Source organism: Salmo trutta, chromosome 23 (assembly GCF_901001165.1).
Source record: "Salmo trutta chromosome 23, fSalTru1.1, whole genome shotgun sequence".
Lineage (NCBI taxonomy): Eukaryota > Metazoa > Chordata > Actinopteri > Salmoniformes > Salmonidae > Salmo > Salmo trutta.
In genome coordinates, this window is record NC_042979.1 from 25,592,583 (window position 1) to 25,616,634 (window position 24,052).

At 43.7% G+C, this 24,052-nt stretch overlaps 1 protein-coding gene across 2 annotated transcripts in view; it reads right to left on the reverse strand.

Annotated features, from left to right (window-relative positions):
- LOC115159667 (collagen alpha-1(I) chain) overlaps positions 1–24,052 on the reverse strand; it is a 144,110-nt gene that overhangs the window by 91,042 nt on the left and 29,016 nt on the right. For both annotated transcript variants that reach the window (XM_029709609.1, XM_029709611.1), the window contains exons 2-6: positions 9,349–9,493; positions 9,065–9,223; positions 7,298–7,490; positions 1,282–1,410; positions 565–651 (exon numbers count right to left, since the gene is read on the reverse strand). In XM_029709609.1, the coding sequence (XP_029565469.1) occupies positions 565–651; positions 1,282–1,410; positions 7,298–7,490; positions 9,065–9,223; positions 9,349–9,493 (713 nt within the window). The remainder of the gene's footprint in view (positions 1–564; positions 652–1,281; positions 1,411–7,297; positions 7,491–9,064; positions 9,224–9,348; positions 9,494–24,052) is intronic.

Sequence of the window (24,052 nt, forward strand, 5' to 3'; positions counted from 1 at the left end):
AATGCAACATTTAGAACGAACGACTGGGTTGCGTCTCTGGCAACCGACCAATAGAATGAATGACCAGCCGGCTTGGGTAGCAACACTAGATTTGTTGCGGGACTATGTCTTGTGGAAGGATGAAATAGTATGAACAAATTCATGAAAATAAAATGTCTAATGAAATATGTAATCATTATTTGAATATGTTGGTAACCCATCTCGGGCCTAACAACACCCGTGCCAATATATCCTCCAAACACATTATCACTTAAATCTACACCTTGCGGCCTATACTGCTGGTCAGTTTCCTTGATTAAACCAGCAGTATATATCACAGTAATGCAAGAAGGAGTCCATCCTGTGCCAAACCAAGCTCAAGAGAAGCACTTAATCTGTGAATTCAGTCAAAGGGCTGTTTCTGTCTAAATCATGGCAGGTAGAAACAGAGCACAGGGCATATGCCACGTCCCCCTTTACAAGAGAGGTTTCTTACCCCAAGGGTATTTTCCTGGTTAAATAAAGGTAAATTACATTCAGCTAGACTTGGGATTCCCCTTGAATCAGATAGACCTTTATACTCACAGTCTTCCCCACTTGCACATCCAAGAATGAGGAATCCTTGGATCTCTCTAGCAGGTCCGCCAGATCATTTGAGGACAGCAGGAGATTCTGGGTGGAAAGAGAGGGAATTAAAACAGTACAGCGCAAAACTAATGAACAAGCAAAAGCCCTGGTTACGTCTCAAATTGCCTTTATAGTGCACTACTTTTGACTAGAGACCATAGGGTGTGATTTGGTAAGCAACCACTCAGAGTAAAGAAATTTACCAGACTGGATCAAACCACAAGAGGAGTGCCAGGCTTGTTGATTCTCTATTGTTAGCTATTATCACAGGGTGCTGTACTGTACAGGGAGTCTGTCGACAGGGTCTTAACTCCTGGAGTCTGTGTGTCTGCACACAGCACTCTGACAGACACCTGGCCCTTTTATCTCCAGCACACTACAGTACTTCGACCATAAACACAGAGCCCCTGTGCCCGGGCTTTTCATTCTATGCACTTGTATATAGTATTCATACTACCTAAGACTATCATTTGTACCATTTGGAGTCAATGCAGTGGCACAAACCACTAGAACATGACCTCAATCTTTCCTAAGCGTCCCCCTCTCCCTCTCTTTATGTTGTGCAACCATTATTTTGGGTCATCATAACATTGTTTGAATGTTTTTCTGAGTCATTTAAACGTTGTCTAAACGTTAGTTTGGATCAGTCTAATGTTGTTGAAAGCTGCAGCGTACCTCCAGGGCGTGGTTGGTACGTGGGGAGCGGGGGGACTTCACCCCCCCACACTGGGCAGGGTGAAGAGTGCAGTGATGGTGGCCGGCATCTGTGTCGCCCATCAGGAACGTCAGCTGTCGGAATTGGCCCTGTGGAGACAGAGCCGTTAAACACACTCACCTGACCCCCAGAGGTCACGAGAGGTCACTATGTTCAGACAGAATCCCCAGAGGACCCTTCCTCAGTCAGGGCCTCTGAGACACTGAGACAAATATGATGGACAGACAGACTTTAGAGACCTCTAGATACATTTATCTACACTAGCTAGTGTTCTACTCCCCAAGCTATGTTAGAAGTGTGTGTGTTAGCGTGTGTGAGGGTCTGTGTGTGTGGTTAAATGTTAAGCATTTTACGTAAACAGAAAGATCGCTCCCTTTGCAAAGAGCACCAAACATCATTAGTCTTTTTTGAAGAATGTAAACGTGTTACAGTGTAAAATGCATCTGTGCTTTAGCAATACACTCAGACCATGCATTCCTTAAACTGTTTACACATCAGACCTTTAATGATGACAAAATATGGCTTATAATTACAGTGCCAAACTAAACAAATAACTTTATCGCGTGTAATATGGACTAAATAATTGTTAGAAGCTAAATAAAATTTAGAAAGACAGAGAGAGAGAAATACAGCACACAGTATGCATACTGTTTCCCCACCTCTCTCTTTTTGGTCCAAATGTGCCATGACTAAACTTGTGTGTCCAAATGAAGCATTGCTTAATGAAGAAATGTAGAAATTAAAATGTATACATCTGAGTGTCTGAGTGTGTTGGAGGGGGTCCTGGTAGGCTCTCTGTCTAAAGCTCATGGTGCATTAAAGGGACAGTTCACTGAAATTACAGAATATATTGGTTTCCTTGTCCTGTAAGTAGTCTATGGACAAGGTAAGATGCAGTCCATGCTTTGGTTTTGTAAGTAATTTTGGAATCTAGGTGAACTATCCTTTTAACTTTTCCATCCACTAAACATAACACTCTCTCTGTCTCATACACTATCACAACCTGCTCCTTCATCATCCATCCTTATCTCATCTTCTAAAATCAATTAAATCCTCTTCCGACATGCCAGTGGATTCAAGGGCATTCCTGTCTGTCTTTGTCAGAGCTCTGTCTTTCAGTAAACTAATGCTCTTGTAATATGGGATGGGTGGGTTCATATAGACAGGTAGCAAGGCAGATTTGAGTCTCAACAGACACTGCTATCTAGACACTAGGGGTGCAAAATTCAGGAAATTGTCAAAAAATTCCAATGTTGTCCAGAACTACTGGTTGGAGGATTCCCTGCTTCATCCCTCCTGATTCCAGGAATCTTCCAACCAGCATTTCTGGGAAACTGCAACCCTACTAGACACTGTGGTACACTGAACAAAAATATAAACGCAACACGTAAAGTGTTGGTCCCATGTTTCATGAGCTGAAACAAAAGATCCCAGAAATGTTCCATATGCACAAAAAGCTTATTTCTCTCAAATTTTGTGCACAAATTTGTTTACATCCCTGTTTGTGAGCATTTCTCCTTTGCCAAGATAATCCATCCACCTGACAGGTGTGGCATTGAGAAGCTGATTAAACAGCATGATCATTACACAGGTGCACCTTGTGCTGGGGAAAATAAAATACCACTCTAAAATGTGCAGTGTAGTCACACACTGCTGGGAGAGACAGGGAGTTCTTCCAGCACCTTCATCAGCCCAATCCGGGGTCTATACTGCGCGCCCCTTCTCAACCTGAACCCAGCTGCCAGGGTTTCCTCCTCCAATTAGAACTTTCTGGCTACGGTCCACCCAGTTCCATCAGACTGTGAGAAGAGTTTCGCCCTTGTCTCGTGCCTCACCGGGAGAGCCCTGGAATGGGCCAGCACTGTGTGTGGAGGAGGAGATGCGGCGTTGGACCGTTATGAAGAGTTCACCCAGTCTTCGACCGCCCACCCGAGGGCAGAGCGGCGGGTGAATGCCTCTACCATCTGAGGCAGGAGACGAGGAGCGTCCAGGATTTTGCCCTGGAGTTCAGGACCCTGGCAGCCGGTGCGGGATCGAATCACGGGGCCCTGATCGACCATTACCGCTGCAGTCTGCGTGAGGACATCCGTCGGGAGCTGGCCTGCAGAGACACCACCCTCACCTTCGACCAGCTGGTGGATCTGTCCATCCGGCTGGACAACTTGCTGGCTGCTCGCGGACGTCCAGATCGGGGTCTGGTGGTTCCATCCCCCCGAACCCCCTCTCCTCTACCCATGGAGCTGGGAGGGAGGGTGCACAGGGAGACCGGAGGGGGTTCACGCTCGTGCAACATCTGTGACCGCAGAGGTCACACTGCTGGTCGGTGCCGGGTAGGTTCCTCTGGGAATCGAGGTAGCGGGCAGGGCGCTCTGGCGCCACCCCAGGTGAGTAGGCACCATTCTCATCCAGAGCCCTCTGTTGCCCATATATTTGTGTCTGTCACTTTTCCTGATTTTTTCCCCTCGTTCCCAGCATAAGGCGCTAGTAGATTCAGGTGCGGCTGGGAATTTTATTGAATCAAGCGTTTGCTCATAGCTTAGGGATGTCTATAGTACCCGTGGATGTGCCTTTCCCCGTTCACACATTAGATAGTCCACCATTTGGGTCAGGGTTTATCAGGGAGGCCACAGCTCCTTTGAGTATGGTGACGCAGGGGGGTCACAAGGGAAAAAAAAATATTTTCCTTATTGACACTCCTGCGTATCCCGTAGTGCTGGGTCTTCCTTGGTTAACGTGTCATAACCCCACTTTTTCTTGGCCACAGAGGGCTCTCACGGGGTGGTCGCGAGTGTGCTCAGGTAGGTGTGTAGGGGTTTCCGTTGGTGCTACTACGGTGGAAAGTCCAGACCAGGTCTCCACCGTGCACATTCCCACCGAATATGCAGATTTGGCTCTCGCCTTCTGTAAAAAGAAGGCGACTCAATTACCACACCATCGACAGTGGGATTGTGAGATAAATCTCATGGTAGACGCTGCACTTCCCAGGAGTCATGTGTACTGTATCCCGTCGCATGCGGAGACATTGGCTATGGAGAAATATGTCTCCGAATCCCTGCGTCAGGGGTACATTCGGTCCTCCATTTCACCCGTCTCCTCGAGTTTCTTTTTTGTGAAGAAGAAGGATGGAGGTCTGCACCCGTGCATTGATTATCGAGGTCTCAATAAGATCACGGTGGGGTACAGTTACCCGCTACCTCTGATCGCCACGGCGATTGAGTTAATGCACGGGTCACACTTTTTCACCAAACTGGATCTCAGGAGTGTGTACAACCTGGTGCGTATCCGAGAGGGAGACGAGTGGAAGACAGCATTTAGTACCACCTCGGGGCATTATGAGTACCTCGTCATGCCGTACGGGTTGAAGAATGCTCCATCAGTCTTCCAATCTTTTGTAGACGAGATTTTCAGGGAGCTGCACAGGCAGGGTGTAGTGGTGTATATCAATGACATTCTGATATACTCCGCTACACGCGCCGAGCATGTGTCCCTGGTGCGCAGAGTGCTTGGTCGCCTGTTGGTCGTCATGGCTTTAGAAGTTTCTGATAGGCTAATTGACATTATTTGAGTCAATTGGAGGTGTACCTGTGGATGTATTTCAAGGCCTACCTTTAAACTCAGTGCCTCTTCACTTGACATCATGGGAAAATCAAAAGAAATCAGCCAAGACCTCAGAAAAGAAATGTCAGGCCTCCACAAGCCTTGTTCAACCTTGGGGAGCAATTTCCAAACACCTGAAGGTACCATGTTCATCTGTACAAACAATAGTACGCAAGTATAGCACCATGTGACCACGCAGCCGTCATTCCGCTCAGGAAGGAGACGTGTTCTGTCTCCTAGAGATGAACGTACTTTGGTGCAAAAAGCGCAAATCAATCCCAGAACAACTTTTTGGAGAAATGTCCTCTGGTCTGATGAAACAAAAACCGAAATGTTTGGCCATAATGACCATCATTATGTTTGGAGGAAAAAGGGGAGGCTTGCAAGCCGAAGAACACCATCCCAACCGTGAAGCACAGGGGTGGCAGCATCATGTTGTGAGGATGCTTTCTGTAGGAGGGACTGGTGCACTTCACAAAATAGATGGCATCATGAGGAAGAAAAATTATGTGGATATATTGAAGTAACATCTCAAGACATCAGTCAGGAAGTTAAAGCTTGGTCGCAAATGGGTCTTCCAAATGGACAATGACCTCAAGCATACTTACAAAGTTGTAGCAAAAGGGCTTAAGGACAACAAAGTCAAGGTATTGGAGTGGCCATCACAAAGCCCTGACCTCAACCCTATAGAACATTTTTGGCAGAACTGACAAAGCATGTGCGAGAAAGGAGGCCTGCAAACTGACTCAGTTACACCAGCTCTGTCAGTAGGAATGGGCCAAAATTCCCCCAACTTATTGTGGGAAGCTACCCAAAACATTTGACCCAAGTTATTAAACAATTTAAAGACAATGCTACCAAATACTAATTGAGTGTATGTAAACTTCTGACCCACTGGGAATGTGATGAAATAAATAAAAGCTGAAATAAATAATTCTCTCTACTATTATTCTGACATTTCACAATCTTAAAATAAAGTGGTGATCCTAACTGATCTAAGACAGGGAATTGTTACTAGGATTAAATGTCAGGAATTGTGAACAATTGAGTTTAAATGTATTTGGCTAAGGTGTATGTAAACTTCCGACTTCAACTGTATCTGTATTCCCAGTCATGTGAAATCCATAGATTAGGGTCTAATGAATTTATTTACAGTAAAATCTTCTAAATTGTTGCATGTTGTGATTATATATGTTTTCCAGTATATATATATATTCACAGACCTAAAGGAACTGTCTGCACAAATGCCTACCTTTCCTCTGTGGAGGAACAACAAACCATTTAAAACTGTTTTTAAGCCTGCTTAACCTTCACGGAAACCCATTAGCAAAGGCCTCATCTATATCAGCCTTTATTGTGCTGTGACTGTAGAGTAAGGAAATGGATCAACTGACAATAAACACTTAAAACACAGACAGGGGAAGGTGTTTTCCTCCCCTAGTTGTCCTGAAGTGGACGATAGTTAAGGTGAAAAATGGAGGTGTGCTAAAGTTCCAGTAAAGAGGAACCTAGCGGGAGAAGACTGTTACCACCTCAGCGAGAGGAAGCTCAATCCTCAGAGGGGTTGTCATAAAGACCTGTCGCTGTAGGAGAGAAGGCGATGGAGAATCAATCTTGGCTCTGGACTGAGCTGAGCACAAAGCCAGATGCTGCCTGCTGTCTGTTCTGCTCTCCTCTCCTCTTGCCCCCCCCCCCCCTTCTGCTCTGCACTCATACTGTACGCTCTAACACGCATCCTTCATAAACACTAGCTCTGACTGCTGCTATGGATAGCACAGGGATGTCTTCATGTGTCTTGGGGAATGGGGGCAGTTGGTGGGCTCAGGGCAATGAGAGGAGCCCCCATCCCATCTCACCCCCCTAAACCTCCCTTACAGGTTGGGTAGGGGGATAGCTAGACCATTGGGTTCCTATACAGTGTGCTGATTCACAGTGTTTTTTAGCTATAAGATTTGACAGTACCTACATCCTGCAGACCGGTACTGATCTTCTATGATAAATTACCCAACATTCAAAGGGCACACAGTTATTGAGTCACTCTAAACAGCAGGAGATAAAGATGTATAGCCTATGTTGCATAATGTGTTGCTGGTATGTTGCATGATGATTTAGGCAGATACATCCTCTTGTATGGAAACATGCAGGAGAAGGGAGGAGAGGAGTGGAGAGAGTAGAGGAAAGGAAAGGAGAAAAGAGGACAGGGGGGAGAGGAGAAAAGAGGGGAGGAGAGGAGAACAGAGGAGAGAGGAGAGAAGAGGAGAACAGAGGAGAGAAAAGGAGAGGAGGAGACAACAGAGGAAAAGAGAATGGAACTGGAGAGGAGGAAAAGAAGAGAAAGGGGAGGAAATAAAGAGGTGGAACGGTAAGTCCAGTACGTACCTCAAAGGGTGTCTCGAAGCCCTCTATGATCCCTCCCAACAATAGTAGGCCTTCAGGGGTGATGCCCATACCCTGGTACACCCAGTCCACACTCTCCACCAAGGCACAGTCCACATACAGCGCCAGCCTAACAGATGACACACTCACAGATACGTGGTGCCACTGGCCATCAGACAGACCACTGACCGGGAACCTGGGAATCAGGTCAAAACATTGCAATGGGTGATGTCATACAGTATGGCAAACATTATTGAGAAGGAAGTGCATGTCTCTGTTATGTTCTGTTTTGGCAATAATGTGAAGTGTGTGGTGCATGTTGGCCCTCTAAAATCTCATGCACTATACAAGTACCAAGGCAACACAATGACTCTGTCCATCTTCTGGCCAAGTCTTTTGTCTGTCTAACAGTGATGTATTGCTTAAAATTCACTGTGGCTTAAGAAGAAAGGAACAAGCAACCTGCCAGTAGGCTTTAGAAAAACAGCCCTTGAATCGTTTCACCCTCAGTCAACACACACACACACACACACATACACACAATGTTGCAACTGGGCCCTTTTGTCATGTCTTATTTAGAAAAAATATTTAGTTTCTTGAAAAATACTTTTAGCAACATAAATACTTTTCTCATTTTAGCAGGAGCCAACTGGAATTGGCTGTGACCATTTTATTCAACAATACATGGAATTTACTCCGTTGTCCCAAAACACCTTCCGCACGAAGCATTTACATCACATCATAAAACATTACATTTTAGTTTAAAAATGAATCAAAAACAAAATGGGTTTGAGGATTATTTAGTTTACCTGGTTTATTTAGAAAATATGATTTGAATTCCTTATTGAATACATATGTCTGTTTGCTTCCTGTGCTTGTAAACCTGCACTGAGGCTACCATAAACAATATCATTACTTGTTAAAATTGTTATGTATTTATCATTTTTAAGTAGTTATATTGAGAACAAGTAAGTGCTTTACACCTAAAGACAGGAGTGTGATATTTATTTACTGTTCAAATATATTTTTGAACAAATTTGTGTAGATTATGGTGGTAATGACTGTGTAATGACAGGGTAATGGTCAAATGGTCAAATGCATTGCTACAAACACAGTAAAAGATTAAGTGATAAGCAGTACTGAGCAGGGAGGGGTAAACCCATTTTACACTTTATGGTGGTAATAACCTGGAAATCTTCATTACAGACACAAAATAAAATATTCTCTAATCTTGAGAAATTCAAAGTGACTTTTCTTGGAGGTAGAAATATAATATCACATACTCTCTACCTCATATCCTTGTTCGCCACTGTCACTTCCCAGTTCTTGTGTGAATTGATTTGTAAAATATTGATAAATACTACAATTGATCACTTTATTCAGTGTGATGGTGATGACGTAAAACTGTGGGACAACCGTATTTTGTAAAACTAAATATATATTTAGTGCTTATGAACATTAAAAAGTACATAGCTTTCATTTATTTTACTCTTTTTTTAAAGAGGGCATTAACTATTTTCAAAAAATCTAAATTTTTCTTATTGAAATACATAGCAGAAGATCAAAAGTCAGGGTGTGGGACAACTGCCTTGTCAATGCAAAACAGTGAAATCCAGAAATAAAATGCTTTGGAAAATGAACAAAAAAACATATCTTTGAAAAATTAAAACAAAAGTTTTTTTTATTTTTAATTACATCTACCCGAGACACAAAAAAAGCCTGTCTTTGCAAAATCGCCACAGACGGGCAGATAGACATACACAGACTCACTCGTAGTGGCGCTGTTGCGTGCTGATGAAGGTGAGTGTGTATGCGCTGATGCGTATTTGCAGCAGGATGTGGCTGTCATGGCTGAGCAGGGTGAGCACACTGCGTTCGTCTCGCTGTGGGCTTCGCAACTGCACCAACAGACTGAATTCATCTGCAAACCTGTACAACACAATGCCGGTACACAGCGTCAGTCTCAGAGTGTGAGTGTGTGTGTGAGTGTGTGTGTGTGTGTGTGTGTGTACGTCCGTGTGTGTGTGTGTACGTCCGTGTGTGGGGAGATTTACCCGTCAGTGAAGAGCTCTGCTAGGGGCAGGGCCAGGGTGGAGTACTGTCCCACCTGCAGCACCGGACACCTCTGAACATCCAGAGACATGGAGGCATTGCTGCTGTTGGACACCTGCAGCGAGAGCTCCTCTAGAAGGTTCACCTCTGTGGAGAGAAAGAAAGGACAGACTCACAGTGAAATAAAGTCGCGAGCAGCCTTGTCGGGGTTCAAGCCTTAACTGTCAACTAACAGACAGATAAGAATTCTGTTGTCTTATGGAGGCAGACCTCAATCCACTCCTCTGTAACACTCAGTTACCATTCAGAAGATCACCCTGTGAAATGAAACTCCTTGTACCTCTCTCAATGGACTTCTGACCATAATGTTCCTCACAATAAGCTTCATTTTCTGTGAAAAGAGGGTAAAAAACAGCCACCTCATTCCATCCACTTTGCCCATCAATTAATATACTAAATTGGTTTATACTAATATACTAAAATACTAATTTGGGAACCATTCCTTCTGGACTGTTGAGAGCTAGAACAAATACCAATAGTTTCAAAATGGTGGGGCTGTAGTGTGTACCATAGTGCCCTCCATTGTTTTGGTTTTCCTTCCATTTGTTGTCTGTGGAAGCAAGCACAGGAGGCCTTTCTGTTTGTGTAACATGACATGGTGGGGTCTGTGAGCTGTTGATGAGGAGCTGTGGGCTGAGGAGACCCTCCTAAGGGTTATGAATACAGCAGTTGATCAATGGTGGAGAAAATTACTTAAGTCAGCAGTGAAAGACATATATTGTTGTGTATTGAATGGGCTGTAACCTGCAGTGCCTGGCATTATTCTAAGGTCACCTGGGAACTACACTATCTAAGATGAGGAGGACTTGAGGCCAATTAGACAAACAGGCAGTGCTTTAGCACAGCAGGCACTGCAGGCAGGCAAATCAATTAGCCTAGACTGAACTAACCTTCCCCTGTAAGGAGCAGGAAGGAGAAAACAGCAGAGTTAAGTCAGGATTGTAATAGCAGCACTTAACATAGACTTAAATGGTTTAACCACAGCGAACATGCTTCATACCGCCACAGGGCTTTTTTCCATGGAAGGGGAGACGCTCTTAGAGCAGGGGTGTCAAACATAGCCTACTTACAGGGTCCAATCTGTCCCGTGGGTGGTTTTAGTGTAAATAAAACCTGAAACGAACATATACATTGTCACGCTCTACAAGGTAAGGGTGGTATACAGAAGATAGCCCTATTTGGTAAAATACCAAGTCTATATTATGGAAATAACAGCTCAAATAAGCAAAGAGAAATGACAGTCCATCATTACTTTAAGACATGAAGGTCAGTCAATCCAGAACATTTCAAGAACTTTGTGCCGTCGCAAAAACCATCAAGCGCTATGATGAAACTGGCTCTCATGAGGACCGCCAAAGGAAAGGAAGTCCCAGAGTAACCTCTGCTGCAGAGGATAAGTTCATTAGAGTTACCAGCCTCAGAAATTGCAGCTCAAATAAATGCTTCACAGAGTTCAAGTAACAGACACATCTCAACATCAACTGTTCAGAGGAGACTGCGTGAATCAGGCCTTCATGGTCAAATTGCTGCAAAGAAACCACGACACCAACAATAAGAAGAGACTTGCTTGGGCCAAGAAACACGAGTAATAAGACTGGTGGAAATGTAAGATTTTTGGTTCCAACCGCCGTGTCTTTCTGATGACGCAGAGTAGGTAAACAGATGATCTTCGCATGTGTGGTTCCCACCGTGGAGCATGGAAGAGGAGGTGTGATGGTGTGGGGGTGCTTTGCTGGTGACACTGTCGGTGCTTTATTTAGAATTTAAGGCATTTAACCAGCATGGCTACCACAGCATTCTGCAGCGATACACCATCCCATCTGGTTTGCGCTTAGTGGGATTTTCATTTGTTTTTCAACAGGACAATGACCCAACACACCTCCAGGCTGTGTAAGGGCTATTTCACCAAGAAAGAGAGTGATGGAGTGCTGCATCAGATGATCTGGCCTCCACAATCACCTGACCACAACCCAATTAAGATGGTTTGAGATGAGGTGGACCGCAGAGTGAAGGAAAAGCAGCCAACAAGTGCTCAGCATATGTGGGAACTCCTTCAAGACTGTTGGAAAAGCATTCCTCATGAAGCTGGTTGAGAGAATGCCAAGTGTGCAAAGCTGTCATCAAGGCAAAGGGTGGCTACTTTGAAGAATCTAAAATATATTTTTATTTGTTTAACACTTTTTTGGTAAATACATGATTCCATATGTGTTATTTCATAGTTTTGAAATCTTCACTATTATTCTACAATGTATAAAATAGTAAAAATAAAGAAAAGCCCTTGAATGAGTAGGTGTGTCCAACCTTTTGCCTGCTACTATATATATATATATATACACACACACACACACACACACACACACACACACACACACACACACACACACACACACACACGTGCTCAAATTTGTTGGTACCTGTAACGAACGTCGTTGTAATGATGGTCGGACCAAGATGCAGCGTGGGGTAGGTTAATCATATTTATTAATGATAACTAGCAACAAAACAAGAAAGAGAAACCAACGAAACATACAGCCTTGTAGGGCTCAACAGCAACAATGCAAAAAAACAAATCCCACAAACAGGTGGGAAAAGGCTGCCTAAATATGATCCCCAAACAGAGACAACAATAGACAGCTGCCTCTGATTGGGAACCATACCAGGCCAACATAGAAATACAAAAAACTAGAGTACCCACCCTAGTCACACCCTAACCTAACCAAAATAGAGAATAAAAAGGCTCTCTAAGGTCAGGGCGTGACAGTTCCCCCCCCCCCCCACCAAAGGTGCGGATTCTGGCTGCAAAACCTGACTCTATGGATGAGGGTCCGGGTGGGCATCTAGTCTCGGTGGCAGCTCCGGTTCGGGACGTAGACCCCGCTCCGCTCGCGGATCCCTCTGCTTCCATGGAACCGGACCATGGATCGTCACCGGAGGCTCCAGACCGTGGATCGTCACCGGGGACTTCGGACCTTGGATCGTCGCCGGAGGCTCCGGACCGTGGATCGTTGCCGGAGGAACCGGACAGTGTATCGTTGCCGGAGGCTCCGGACCGTGGATCGTCGCCGGAGGCTCCTGACTGGGAACCCCCGCCTGAGGCTCCGGACTGGGAACCGTCGCTGGAGGCTCCGGACTGGGAACCGTCGCTGGAGGCTCCGGACTGGGAACCGTCGCTGGAGGCTCCGGACTGGGAACCGTCGCTGGATGCTCCGGACTGGGAACCGTCGCTGGAGGCTCCGGACTTTGGATTGTCTCTAGAGGCTCCGGGCCATGGATCGTCACTGGAGGCTCCGGGCCATGGATCATCACTCGAGGCTCCGGGCCATGGATCATCACTGGAGGCTCCGGGCCATGGATCATCACTGGAGGCTCCGGGTCATGGATCATCACTGGAGGCTCCAGGCCATGGATCATCACTGGAGGCATCGGGCCATGGATCGTCACTGGAGGCTTCGGCCATGGATCGTCACTGGAGGCTTCGGGCCATGTATCGTCACTGGAGGCTTTGGGCCATGGATCGTCACTGGAGGCTCCGGGCAGCAGACCGTTGCTGGAGGCTCTGGACTGCCGACCGTTGCTGGAGGCCTGGTGCGCGGAGCTGGCACAGGACGTACCGGGCTGGGGAGACGCACTGGAGGCTGGGTGCGTGGAGCCGGCACAGGACGTACCGGGCTGGGGAGACGCACAGAGGCGTGGAGCCGGCGCAGGATATACTGGACCGTGGAGGCGCACTGGAGGTCTGGAGCGTAGAGCTGGCACAACGCGTCCTGGACAAATGACCACCTTCGCACGGCAAGTGCGGGGAGCTGGCACAGGACGCACTGGGCTGTGAAGGCGCACTGGAGACACGGTGCGTAGAACCGCAAAACATGGCACTTGAACAGTGACCAACTCCACACGGTGAGTACAGGGAGTTGGTTCTGGTTCCCACCTTGGCTCCGCCAACCACCCCGTGTGCCCCCCCCCCTCCCATTTATTTTTGAGGCTGCCTCTCAGGCTTCCGTCGTGGCCGCGAACCCCGGTGTCATCGTTGTTGTTCCTTCGCTGCCTCCGCTAGCTTCCATGGCAGGCTTCTGTCTCCTGCCATGATTTCGTCTCACGTCCAGGATGTCCTCCACTCCTGGCTTTCCTCCCAGGCCCAGGATCCCTGCTCCTCCTGGGCATGCTGCTTGGTCCGTGGGTGGTGGGATCTTCTGTAACGAACGTTGTTGTAATGATGGTCGGACCAAGATGCAGCGTGGGGTAGGTTAATCATATTTATTAATGATAACCAGCAACAACACAAAAAAAGAGAAACCAACGAAACGTACAGCCTTGTAGGGCTCAACAGGAACAATACTAAAAACAAGATCCCACAAACAACAGGTGGCTTCCTAAATATGATCCCCAATCAGAGACAACGATAGACAGCTGCCTCTGATTGGGAACCATACAAGGCAAACATAGAAATACAAAAAACTAGGGTACCCACCCTAGTCACACCCTGACCTAACCAAAATAGAGAATAAAAAGGCTCTCTAAGGTCAGGGCATGACAGTACCCCTCCACAAAAAACAAAGAATGCACAATTTTTCTCTGAAATAACATGAAACTGACAAAAGTAATTGGCATCCACCACTGTTTATTTCATATTTAATAGAAATCAGACTTTGCTTTTGATTATTTAAATAAATAATTAAACAAATGAAAATGGTATGGACAAAAATGATGGGACCCATAACCTAATATTTTGTTGCACACCTGCAATCACTGCAATCAAACATTTTCTGTAGCTCTCAATGAGACTTCTGCACCTGTTAACAGGTACTTTGGCCCACACTTCCTGAGAAAACTGCTCCAGCTGTCTCAGGTTTGATGGGTGCCTTCTCCAGACTGCAAGTTTCAGCTCTTTCCATTGATGTTCGATAGGATTCAGATCAGGACTCATAGAAGATCACTTCAGAATAGTCTAATGTTTGGTTCTTATCCATTCTTGGGTGCTTTTAGCTGTGTGATTTGGGTCATTTTCCTGTTGTAGGACCCATGACCTGCGACTGAGACAGAGCTTTCTGACACTGGGCAGTACGTTTCGCTCCAGAATGCCTTCATTGAGACTTCATTGTGTCCTGCACAGATTCAAGGCACCCTGTGCCAGGCGCAGCAAAGCAGCCCCAGAACATAACCGAGCTTCCTCCATGTTTCACTGTAGGTATGGTGTTCTTTTCTTTGAAAGCTTCATTTTTTAATCTGTGAACATCGAGCTGATGTGACTTGCCAAAAAGCTCCAATTTTGACTCATCTGTCCTAAGGACATTCTCCAAGAAGGATTGTGGCTTGTCAATATGCATTTTAGCAAATTCAGGTCTGTTTTTTTAAATGTTTTTCTTTCAAAAGTGGTCCTCCTGGGTCTTCTTCCATGGAGCCCACTTTCACTCAAAAACTGACGTACCTTCACCTTGGAGTTCAGCTTTTGTCTCTTTGGCAGTTATCCTTGGTTCTTTTTCTACCATTCGCGCTATCCTTCTGTTCAATCTGGGGTCGATTTTCCTGGGGTCGATTTTCCTCTTGCGGCCGTGCCCAGGGAGGTTGGCTATAGTTCTATGGACCTTAAACTTCTTAATAATTTTTGCAACTGCTATCACAGGAACATCAAGCTGCTTGGAGATTGTCTTGTAGCCTTGACCTTTACCTTTACCATGCTTGTCTATTATTTTCTTTCTGATCTCCTCAGACAAATCTCTGCTTTGCTTTCTCTGGTCCATGTTCAGTGTGGTGCACAAAATGATACCAAACAGCACAGTGACTACTTTTCTCCATTTAAATAGGCTGAATCACTGATTACGAGATTGGAAACGTGTGATACTAATTAAAGAAACAAATTACTTTGAAATATCACTATAATCCAATTATTTATTATCTTTTCTAAGGGTTACCAACAAATGTGTCCGGGGCATTTTAGAATATCTCTGTAGAATAAGCAATAATTCATCTCTTTTCACAGCTTCTTTGCTTTATTCTATGACATATCAACGGCATGCAAGTATACATGATAAAATAGCTTTTAATTTCATCACTTTTCAGGAGGAATTAAGCAATATTTCAATGAGCTGTAAGGGTACCAACAAATTTGAGCATGTCTGTGTATAAATATATACACACAGTGCTTTCAGAAGATATTCATACTTATCCATATTTTGTTGTGTGTGTTACAGCCCATCTACACACAATACCCCATAATGACAATGTGAAAACATGTTGAGTCATTTTTGCAAATGTATTTAAAATGAAATGCAGAAATATTTCATTTACATAAGTACTCACATCCCTTTGCTATGACAATCCAAATTGAGCTCAGGTGCATCCAATTTCCTTTGATCATCCTTGAGATGTCACTACAACTTGATTGGAGTCCACCTGCGGCCAATTCAATTGTTTGGACATGATTTAGAAATAAACACACCTGTCTATATAAAGGTCCCACAGTTGACAGTGCATGTTAGAGGAGAAACGATACCTTGAAGTCCAAAGAACTATCCGTTGATCTCTGAGAATTGTGATGAGGCACATATCTGGAGAAGGGTATAAAACAATTTGTAGAGTGTTGAACGTTTCCAAGAGCACAGTGGTCTTCATCATTGGGAAATCGAAAAAATATAGAACTACCCAGCCTCTGCCTAGAGCTGGCCATCTGAGCAACCGGGCAAAAAGGACCTTGGTCAGGGAGGTGACCAAGAACCTAATGATCACTCTGACAGAACTACAACGTTATTTGGCTGACATGGGAGAACCTGCCAGAAGGATAACAGTTTCTACAGCACTTCACCAATCTGAGCTTTATGGGAGAGTGACCAGACAGAAGCCACTCCTGAGAATAAGGCACATGAGAGCACGCCTGCAGTTTGCAAAAAGGCACATGAAATACTCAGAGCATGTGGCCTGATGAGACAATTGATCTCTTTGGTCTGAATGCAAAGCTCTATGTCTGGAGAAAACCAGGTAGTTCATCACCCTTCTAACACCATCCCTACCGTGAAGCATGTGTGGCAGCATCATGCTTTGCGGATGCTTTTCAGCTGCAGGGACTGGAAGACTGGTAAGGATAGAGGGAACAATGAATGGAGCCAAATACAGGCAAATCCTTGATGAGAACCTGCTTCAGAGTGCGAATGACCTTAGATGGGGCGAAGATTTATGTTCAAACAGGACAATGACCCCAAGCATACAGCCAAAGCAAAGCTGGAATGGCTTCAGAACAAGAATATGAAAGTCCTTGAGTGGCCCAGCAAAAATCCCATTCTCCCATTGAAAATCTGTGGAAAGATGTAAAGATTGCTGTTCACTGCCACTCCCCATCTAATTTAACAGAGATTAAAAAATCTGCAAGGAAGAATGTGCAAGGCTAATACAGACATACCAAGACGACTCAAAACTGTAATCGCCGTCAGAGGTTTCTACAAAGACTTGACTCAGGGGTGTGAATACTTACGTAAATTAGATTTCTGTATTTCATTTTCAAAATATTAGCAAATATTATTAAAAAGTTTTCACTTTGTCATTATGTGGTATTGTGTGTAAATGAGTAAGAGAAAATATTTTATTGATTTTTAATTCAGGCTGAATGTGAAAAGTCAAGGAGTATAAATACCTTATGAAGGCACACAGTACAGTACATATCATTTTTATACATTTTGGGGGCGGAAACAAACTCTAAAACCAAATCAAAACTGTGGTGAAATGACAATGTTCCTACATAAATGCAGTGTCCAGCTCGCTAATAATCACTGAAATGAAAGCTAGACAGTCAGGGAGCTTAGAAAATCACCAAATCAATGGATAGAGGACAACAGTATTTTGATGCAGAAGAAATATGACCTTGTCGAATACTGACTGTCTCCTAAGCGGAAATAGTGTAGACAGAGGTTTTTCTTACTGTACATGTTGTATCATACATTCATATATTTCCCAGCTGAAAGACCGAGAAAACATACTGTATATGCCTGACTCAATCAACACCTGCAAACAGTTAGCACTAGACCTTACCAGCCACTATGACGCACACACAGACTAACACCTGTTCCCCACCTGTATCTAATGTATGCCTGTCAGTCCCTCTGAGTAGAATGAGGCCCTTCTAGAGCAATAGCAAATATACAGTTGAAATCGGAAGTTTACATACACTTAGATTGGAGTCATTAAAACTCGTTTTTCAACCACTCCACAAATTTCTTGTTAACAATCTATAGTTTTAGTAAGTCGGTTAGGACATCTACTTTGTACATGACACAAGTAATTTTTCCAACAATCGTTTACAGACAGATTATTTCACTTTTATAATTCACTGTATCACAATTCCAGTGGGTCAGAAATTTACATACACTAAGTTGACTGTGCCTTTAAACAGCTAGGAAAATTCCTGAAAATGATGTCATGGCTTTAGAAGCTTCTGATAGGCTAATTGACATAATTTGTCATGGGCGTTGTAGGGATTGGACCAAAACGCAGCGGGAACGTGTAAACTCATCTTCTTATTTTATTAAAGAAGGAAAACAAAAGAAACACGCATGCAAAAACAACAAACGACACTAAACAGTCCCATCAGGTGCACGAACACAAAACAGGAAACAACGACCCACAAATCCCATAGAAAAAACACCCCTCTTAAATAGGACCTTCAATTAGAAGCAACGAGGAGCAGCAGCTTCCAATTGAAGGTCAACCCAATAAACACCACATAGAAATAGACATACTAGAACTAACACAGAAATAGACTAACAAGAACATAGCCCAACAAACCCCGAAACACTCTAAACAAACACCCCCTGCCACGCCCTGACCAAACTACAATAACAAACAACCTCTTTTACTGGTCAGGACGTGACATAATTTGAGTCAATTGGCAGTGTACCTGTGGATGTATTTCATGGCCTACCTCTAAAACTCGGTGCCTCTTTGCTTGACATCATGGGAAAATCAAAAGAAATCAGCCAAGACCTCAGAAAAAAAATTGTAGGCCTCAAAAGTCTAGTTCATCCATGGAAGCAATTTCCAAACGCCTGAAGGTACCACGTTCATCCGTACAAACAATAGTATGCAAGTATAAACACCATAGGACCACACAGCCGTCATAACACTCAGGAAGGAGACGCGTTCTGTCTCCTAGAGATGAATGTGGTTTGGTGCGAAAAGTGCAAATCAATCCCAGAACAACAGCAAAGGACCTTGTGAAGATGCTGGAGGAAACAGGTACAAAAGTATCTGTATCCACAGTAAAACGAGTCCTATATCGACATAACCTGAAAGGCCACTCAGCAAGGAAGAACCCACTGCTCCAAAACCGCCATAAAAAAGCCAGGCTACGGTTTGCAACTGCACATGGGGACAAAGATCGTACTTTTTGGAGAAATGTCCTCTGGTCTGATGAAACAAAAATAAAACTGTTTGGCCATGATCATCATTATGTTTGGAGGAAAAAGGGGGAGGCTTGCAAGCCGAAGAACACCATCCCAACCGTGAAGCACGGGGGTGGCAGCATCATGTTGTGGGGGTGCTTTGCTGCAGGAGGGACTGGTGCACTTCACAAAATAGATGGCATCATGAGGAGGAAAAATTATGTGGATATATTGAAGCAACATCTCTAGACATCAGTCAGGAAGTTAAAGCTTGGTCGCAAATGGGTCTTCCAAATGGATAATGATCCCAAGCATACTTCCAAAGTTGTGGCAAATGGCTTAAGGACAACAAAGTCAAGGTATTAGAGTGGCCATCACAAAGCCCTGACCTCAATCCTATAGAAAATGTGTGGGCAGAACTGAAAAAGAGTGTGCGAGCAAGGAGGCATACAAACCTGACTCAGTTACACCAGATCTGTCAGGAGGAATGGGCCAAAATTCACCCAACCTATAGTGGGACGCTTGTGGAAGGCTACCCGAAACGTTTGACCCAAGTTAAACAATTTAAAGGCAATGCTACCAAATACTAATTGAGTGTATGTAAACGTCAGACCCACTGGGAATGTGATGAAAGAAATAAAATCTGAAATAAATCATTCTCTCTACTATTATTCTGACATTTCACATTCTTAAAATAAACTGGTGATCCTTGCTGACCTAAGACAGGGATTTTTACTAGGATTAAATGTCAGGAATTGTGAAAAGCGGAGTTTAAATGTATTTGACTAAGGTGTATGTACTTCCAACTTCAACTGTATCAGGAGAGCCAGCGTTAGCTATATGGTCACACTGTGTTGCCATCTGGAATGGAGATGAAGGACCATAACCCTATCTGGTGTCACAGTCAGCATACCAGCATTCCACTGGTCCACACGTATAAGATGGTTGAAATATGTTTGGTAACCAGAAACACTAGGAAAAGCCATTGATTTGAGTAATGGCTTAGTAACCTCTTTCTGCTTGCAGAACAACTTGGAGCAAGAGGTCAAGTTAGTCTGAAACTAATTTGTTTAACATCTGATTTCGGATCAGAGCAGTTCATAATGGAAGATAACTATTGAATATTTGGGCTGCTCATTCACGGCTAACTCACTCTCTCTGAAATGAAGTCCACATGGTGATAGTATCATCTTAGATTTCATTTAGCTTAAAGGTTCACATCTTATGGAAAATCGTGCCGTTTCAGATAGCAATCTCACATATCTCCAAGTATTATTACTGTAGGTAGGTGGAGGTACGACCCAAGAAACCGGTTCAGGGAACAGAACCCCCCTCCCTCCAAAAATAACGGAATCTTTCAAGGAACAGAAATGGAACCTGGAATGAAAGTGATCCATACTGATCTGGAGCAGAACTGTTTAAAAGCATGGGAACCGGTTAATAATGTTATTTTACGTTCCAGGCATTTTTTCTAGTCCCACAAAAAAATGCCTTCGCAAAGCCCTCACTCTGTCACTCAGAAACATATTCCAGTGTCTGCCTACAAGCTGAACATTTTTGCCAGTGTATGTGTGTTTAGGCTACCTGATCCTCCCCCCTCCGAAGCATAGGCTACTGTACTAACGTTACAATCATGATTCAGAACATAGGGAGAAAGATTTTTAGCTAGAGAAGAATGGATTAACTTTTCAATGCTAGTTAAGGATACTACAGAGAGAAATAGTAATGGTGTCTTTTTGTAGTCACTAACTCCGTCATGGATTGTTGGACAAAGCTTATGAGGAAGATTAATGTTTTTTTTGGAAATGTCGAAAATAAGGTCTGTGGTAAACACAGGCTTAGGAGATCTTATACATTTTGTTCTATGAGATAATCTTCATCAGATAACGTCACTTTTTGTGAATTTTGCTAGAATTTGTGTAATAATAAAAAAACTAAATTAATCACAAATTCAATCACAAATTCATAAAGGTCATGTTTACTGACTGCTATTAATTCATAGAACAAAACGTATAAGATCTCCTAAGCCTGTGTTAACCGCAGACCTTATTTTTGCAGTTTAGTCCAAAACCCTATTCTTTCCCCATTCATCTTTCCTATAGGGATGGTTGAACAAACCAGAGGTAACTTATTTCTGGGTTTTAGGACTACAAACTGGTGAGCTCTATGGGCCTAGTTATCACGTTTCACATTGGATTTATTAACTACAAAAAGGTAAGATGTGTTTTTAATTCTGGTGCCGCTCTGCACACACAGGCTTTTTAACTAGCTAGCTCATTAAATAGTACCAGCAAAACAAGTCAGATGGGATGCTGGCCTTCTAGGCAGAGTTCCTCTGTCCAGTGTCTGTGTTCTTTGTCCCATCTTAATCTTTTATTTTTATTGGCCAGTCTGAGATATGGCTTTTTCTTTGCAACTCTACCTAGAAGGCCAGCATCCCGGAGTCGACTTTTCGCTGTTGACGTTGAGACTGGTGTTTTTTAATGAATATGTATTATTTAATGAAGCTGCCAGTTGAGGACTTGTGAGGCATCTGTTTCTCAAACTAGACACATTAATGTACTTGTCCTTTTGCTTTCTATTCTGGTTAGAGCCAGTTTGCGCTGTTCTGTGAAGGGAGTAGTACACAGCGTTGTACGAGATATTCAGTTTCTTGACAATTTCTCGCATGGAATAGCCTTCATTTCTCAGAACAAGAATAGACTGACGAGTTTCAGAAGAAAGGCCTTTGTTTCTGGCCATTTTGAGCCTGTAATCGAACCCACAAATGCAGATGCTCCAGATACTCAACTAGTCTAAAGGTGGCCCGTTTTATTGCTTCTTTAATCAGAACAACAGTTTTCAGTTGTGCTAACATAATTGCAAAAGGGTTTTCTAATGATCTATTAGCCTTTTAAAATGATCAACTTAGATTGGCTAACACAACGTGCCATTGGAACACTGGAGTGATGGTTGCTGATAATGGGCCTCTGTACACCAATGTAGATATTCCATTAACAATCAGCCGTTTCCAGCTACAATAGTCATTTACAACATTAACAATGTCTACACTGTATTTCTGAGCAATTTGATGTTATTTTAATGGACCAAAAATGTGCTTTTCTTGTAAAAACAAGGACATTTCTTAGTGATCCCAAACTTGTGAACGGTATTGTATGTAAACAACTAGCTTGCCTGCTCTATCCGAACTGATTGGTGAAGTAATTTAATGAGCTAAATGTAAAAAACTGTTGAATCACAGATCAAAAAAGGAACAGAAAGAAACAATATAAACCGGTACTTTTTGGAGGTTTGAAGCGGTTCTGAACTTTATTTTGCAGGTCGGAACAGCGGAATGGAACAAAATAAATGGTGGTTCTCTTCAGAATGAAACGATTGGAAAATAATTTAGGTTCCAACCCCTGGTTTTAATATGTGTGAACAATTGGATTAATAGAGTTCACTATGACCTGGCTTTATGGCAACATATCAAACCCACAGTGTCCAATTCCATCTGGCGCCTCCCCTTCATCTGAAATGGCCAAGTCACTTTAAAGAGGGGGCAATGTTAATTTTACCACAAACAAACACTCTAATTTCTGTATTTGATCCAAGAGTTACAGACAAAATACCTTTATTTCTCAACATCTGTTATGGATTGTGTGAGCTGGCTTCAGTTCACATGCTAGCATTGCCAGTCCATGAGTCAATGGGTAATGCAGTGATTGACTGAATGTTGTGTGTGTTGGGATACATATCCAGTCCATTTCATGGGAGAGAGAGACTCTACCACACTGGGGCATTCCTCTCAGACACCTCATGTCTGTTGCCCTGCTGCTCACACACACATGCACGCACGCACGCACACACCACAATGAATCTGAGGACTAGAGGGATAGGGTATGGGTGCTCCTGGAGGGCCGCAGTAACAGCATTTTTGTTCGAACAAAAGCGCAATACTTCATAAAGTAATTAATGAGGGACAGAGATGTGATAAGCTTTGCCAGGTGTGATCCAGCTGCATCTAATTACACCTGGGGGACAGTGAGAGGTGACCTTCTCAAATTATGTTGTTTATTCATCAATAATAAATTAATCATTGGACTGGGGCACAATGAAAACCAGCTGACAATTTTACTGTTGAGGATAAAGATTCTCAGTTGTAGTTGAAACACTAGTGGGAGCTGGAGAACATTCTCACACACGTAATAAACCACTTAGGATTTAAACCCCTGATACTCTGCATTAAGCCCCCACTGGTGGTACAGAATTTATGAAAGACCATTTTGTGTTACCACTCTGTGCCCTTGAGAACGAAACACTAGAACACAGCATAATCAAAGGATCGTGATGATGAGGGGGGTGGCTGCCAGTCAAGCTTGTTCTGTTCCCTGCTAATGAAAGTAAAACAGATGTTGAGTTCCTTACCAGAAAATTCTGCATCAGCAAACATGGTAAGAGAAGGGGGAAAAGTGGTGGTATTGAAGATGCATGTAGGAAGAGCGAGAGAGCGAGAGAGAGAGAGCAGGAGGTAAAGAGAGAGAGAGAGGGAGGTTGAGAGATTGCGAGAAAGAGAGAGCGAGAGAGATGTACAGTATGAGACAGGAGAAGAAGACAGAGTGGTATGGAGAAGAGCCAGGGAGACTGCAGACAACAGCTGTATAACATCATAGTTAAGTGCCTCAATCACTGTACATACAGTACTGTATCGCTCCACTTCTCTTCTGAGAGGACTCCGTGTTCTGTCCCCTTCCATAAATCTCCCATGGTGCCCTCTGGTGAGGGGTGAGAAAGGAAGGAATCCACCATGTCCACCAAAAAGGACCCAGCTCCAGGGTGATACAGACACACTGCACACTAGTGCTGCTGGTGGTGGAGATACATAGGAAAGGCTTTAGCCTGGTGGCCTTATCTGTGTGTGCTTTCGCTAACTGTTGTCATTTGACGTCAATTAGTCAAATTTCATGCAATTCTACTAATTTTGCCATGGGGCAGAAAGAATATTTGCAGTTTTAAAGTACATTTCCTGCAATTCTACCCATTTTGCCATGGTGTGGAGATACATTTTTGCAGTATTAAAGCTATTTCCTGCAATTCTACACATTATGTCATGACTTATGCCATGTAAATGATATCTGAGTGAGAGTGAATAACAAAATCAATGGATGCCCTGCGTACCCGGTCTGTATTCGGCCATAATTACTGCAAGTTTAGATAACTGGCTAGACTAAGTTACCAATCAAAAAAATTGTTAGCGGAGATGGCTAATTCAGTAACTGTCAGTAACCAGGTTTCGATCAAA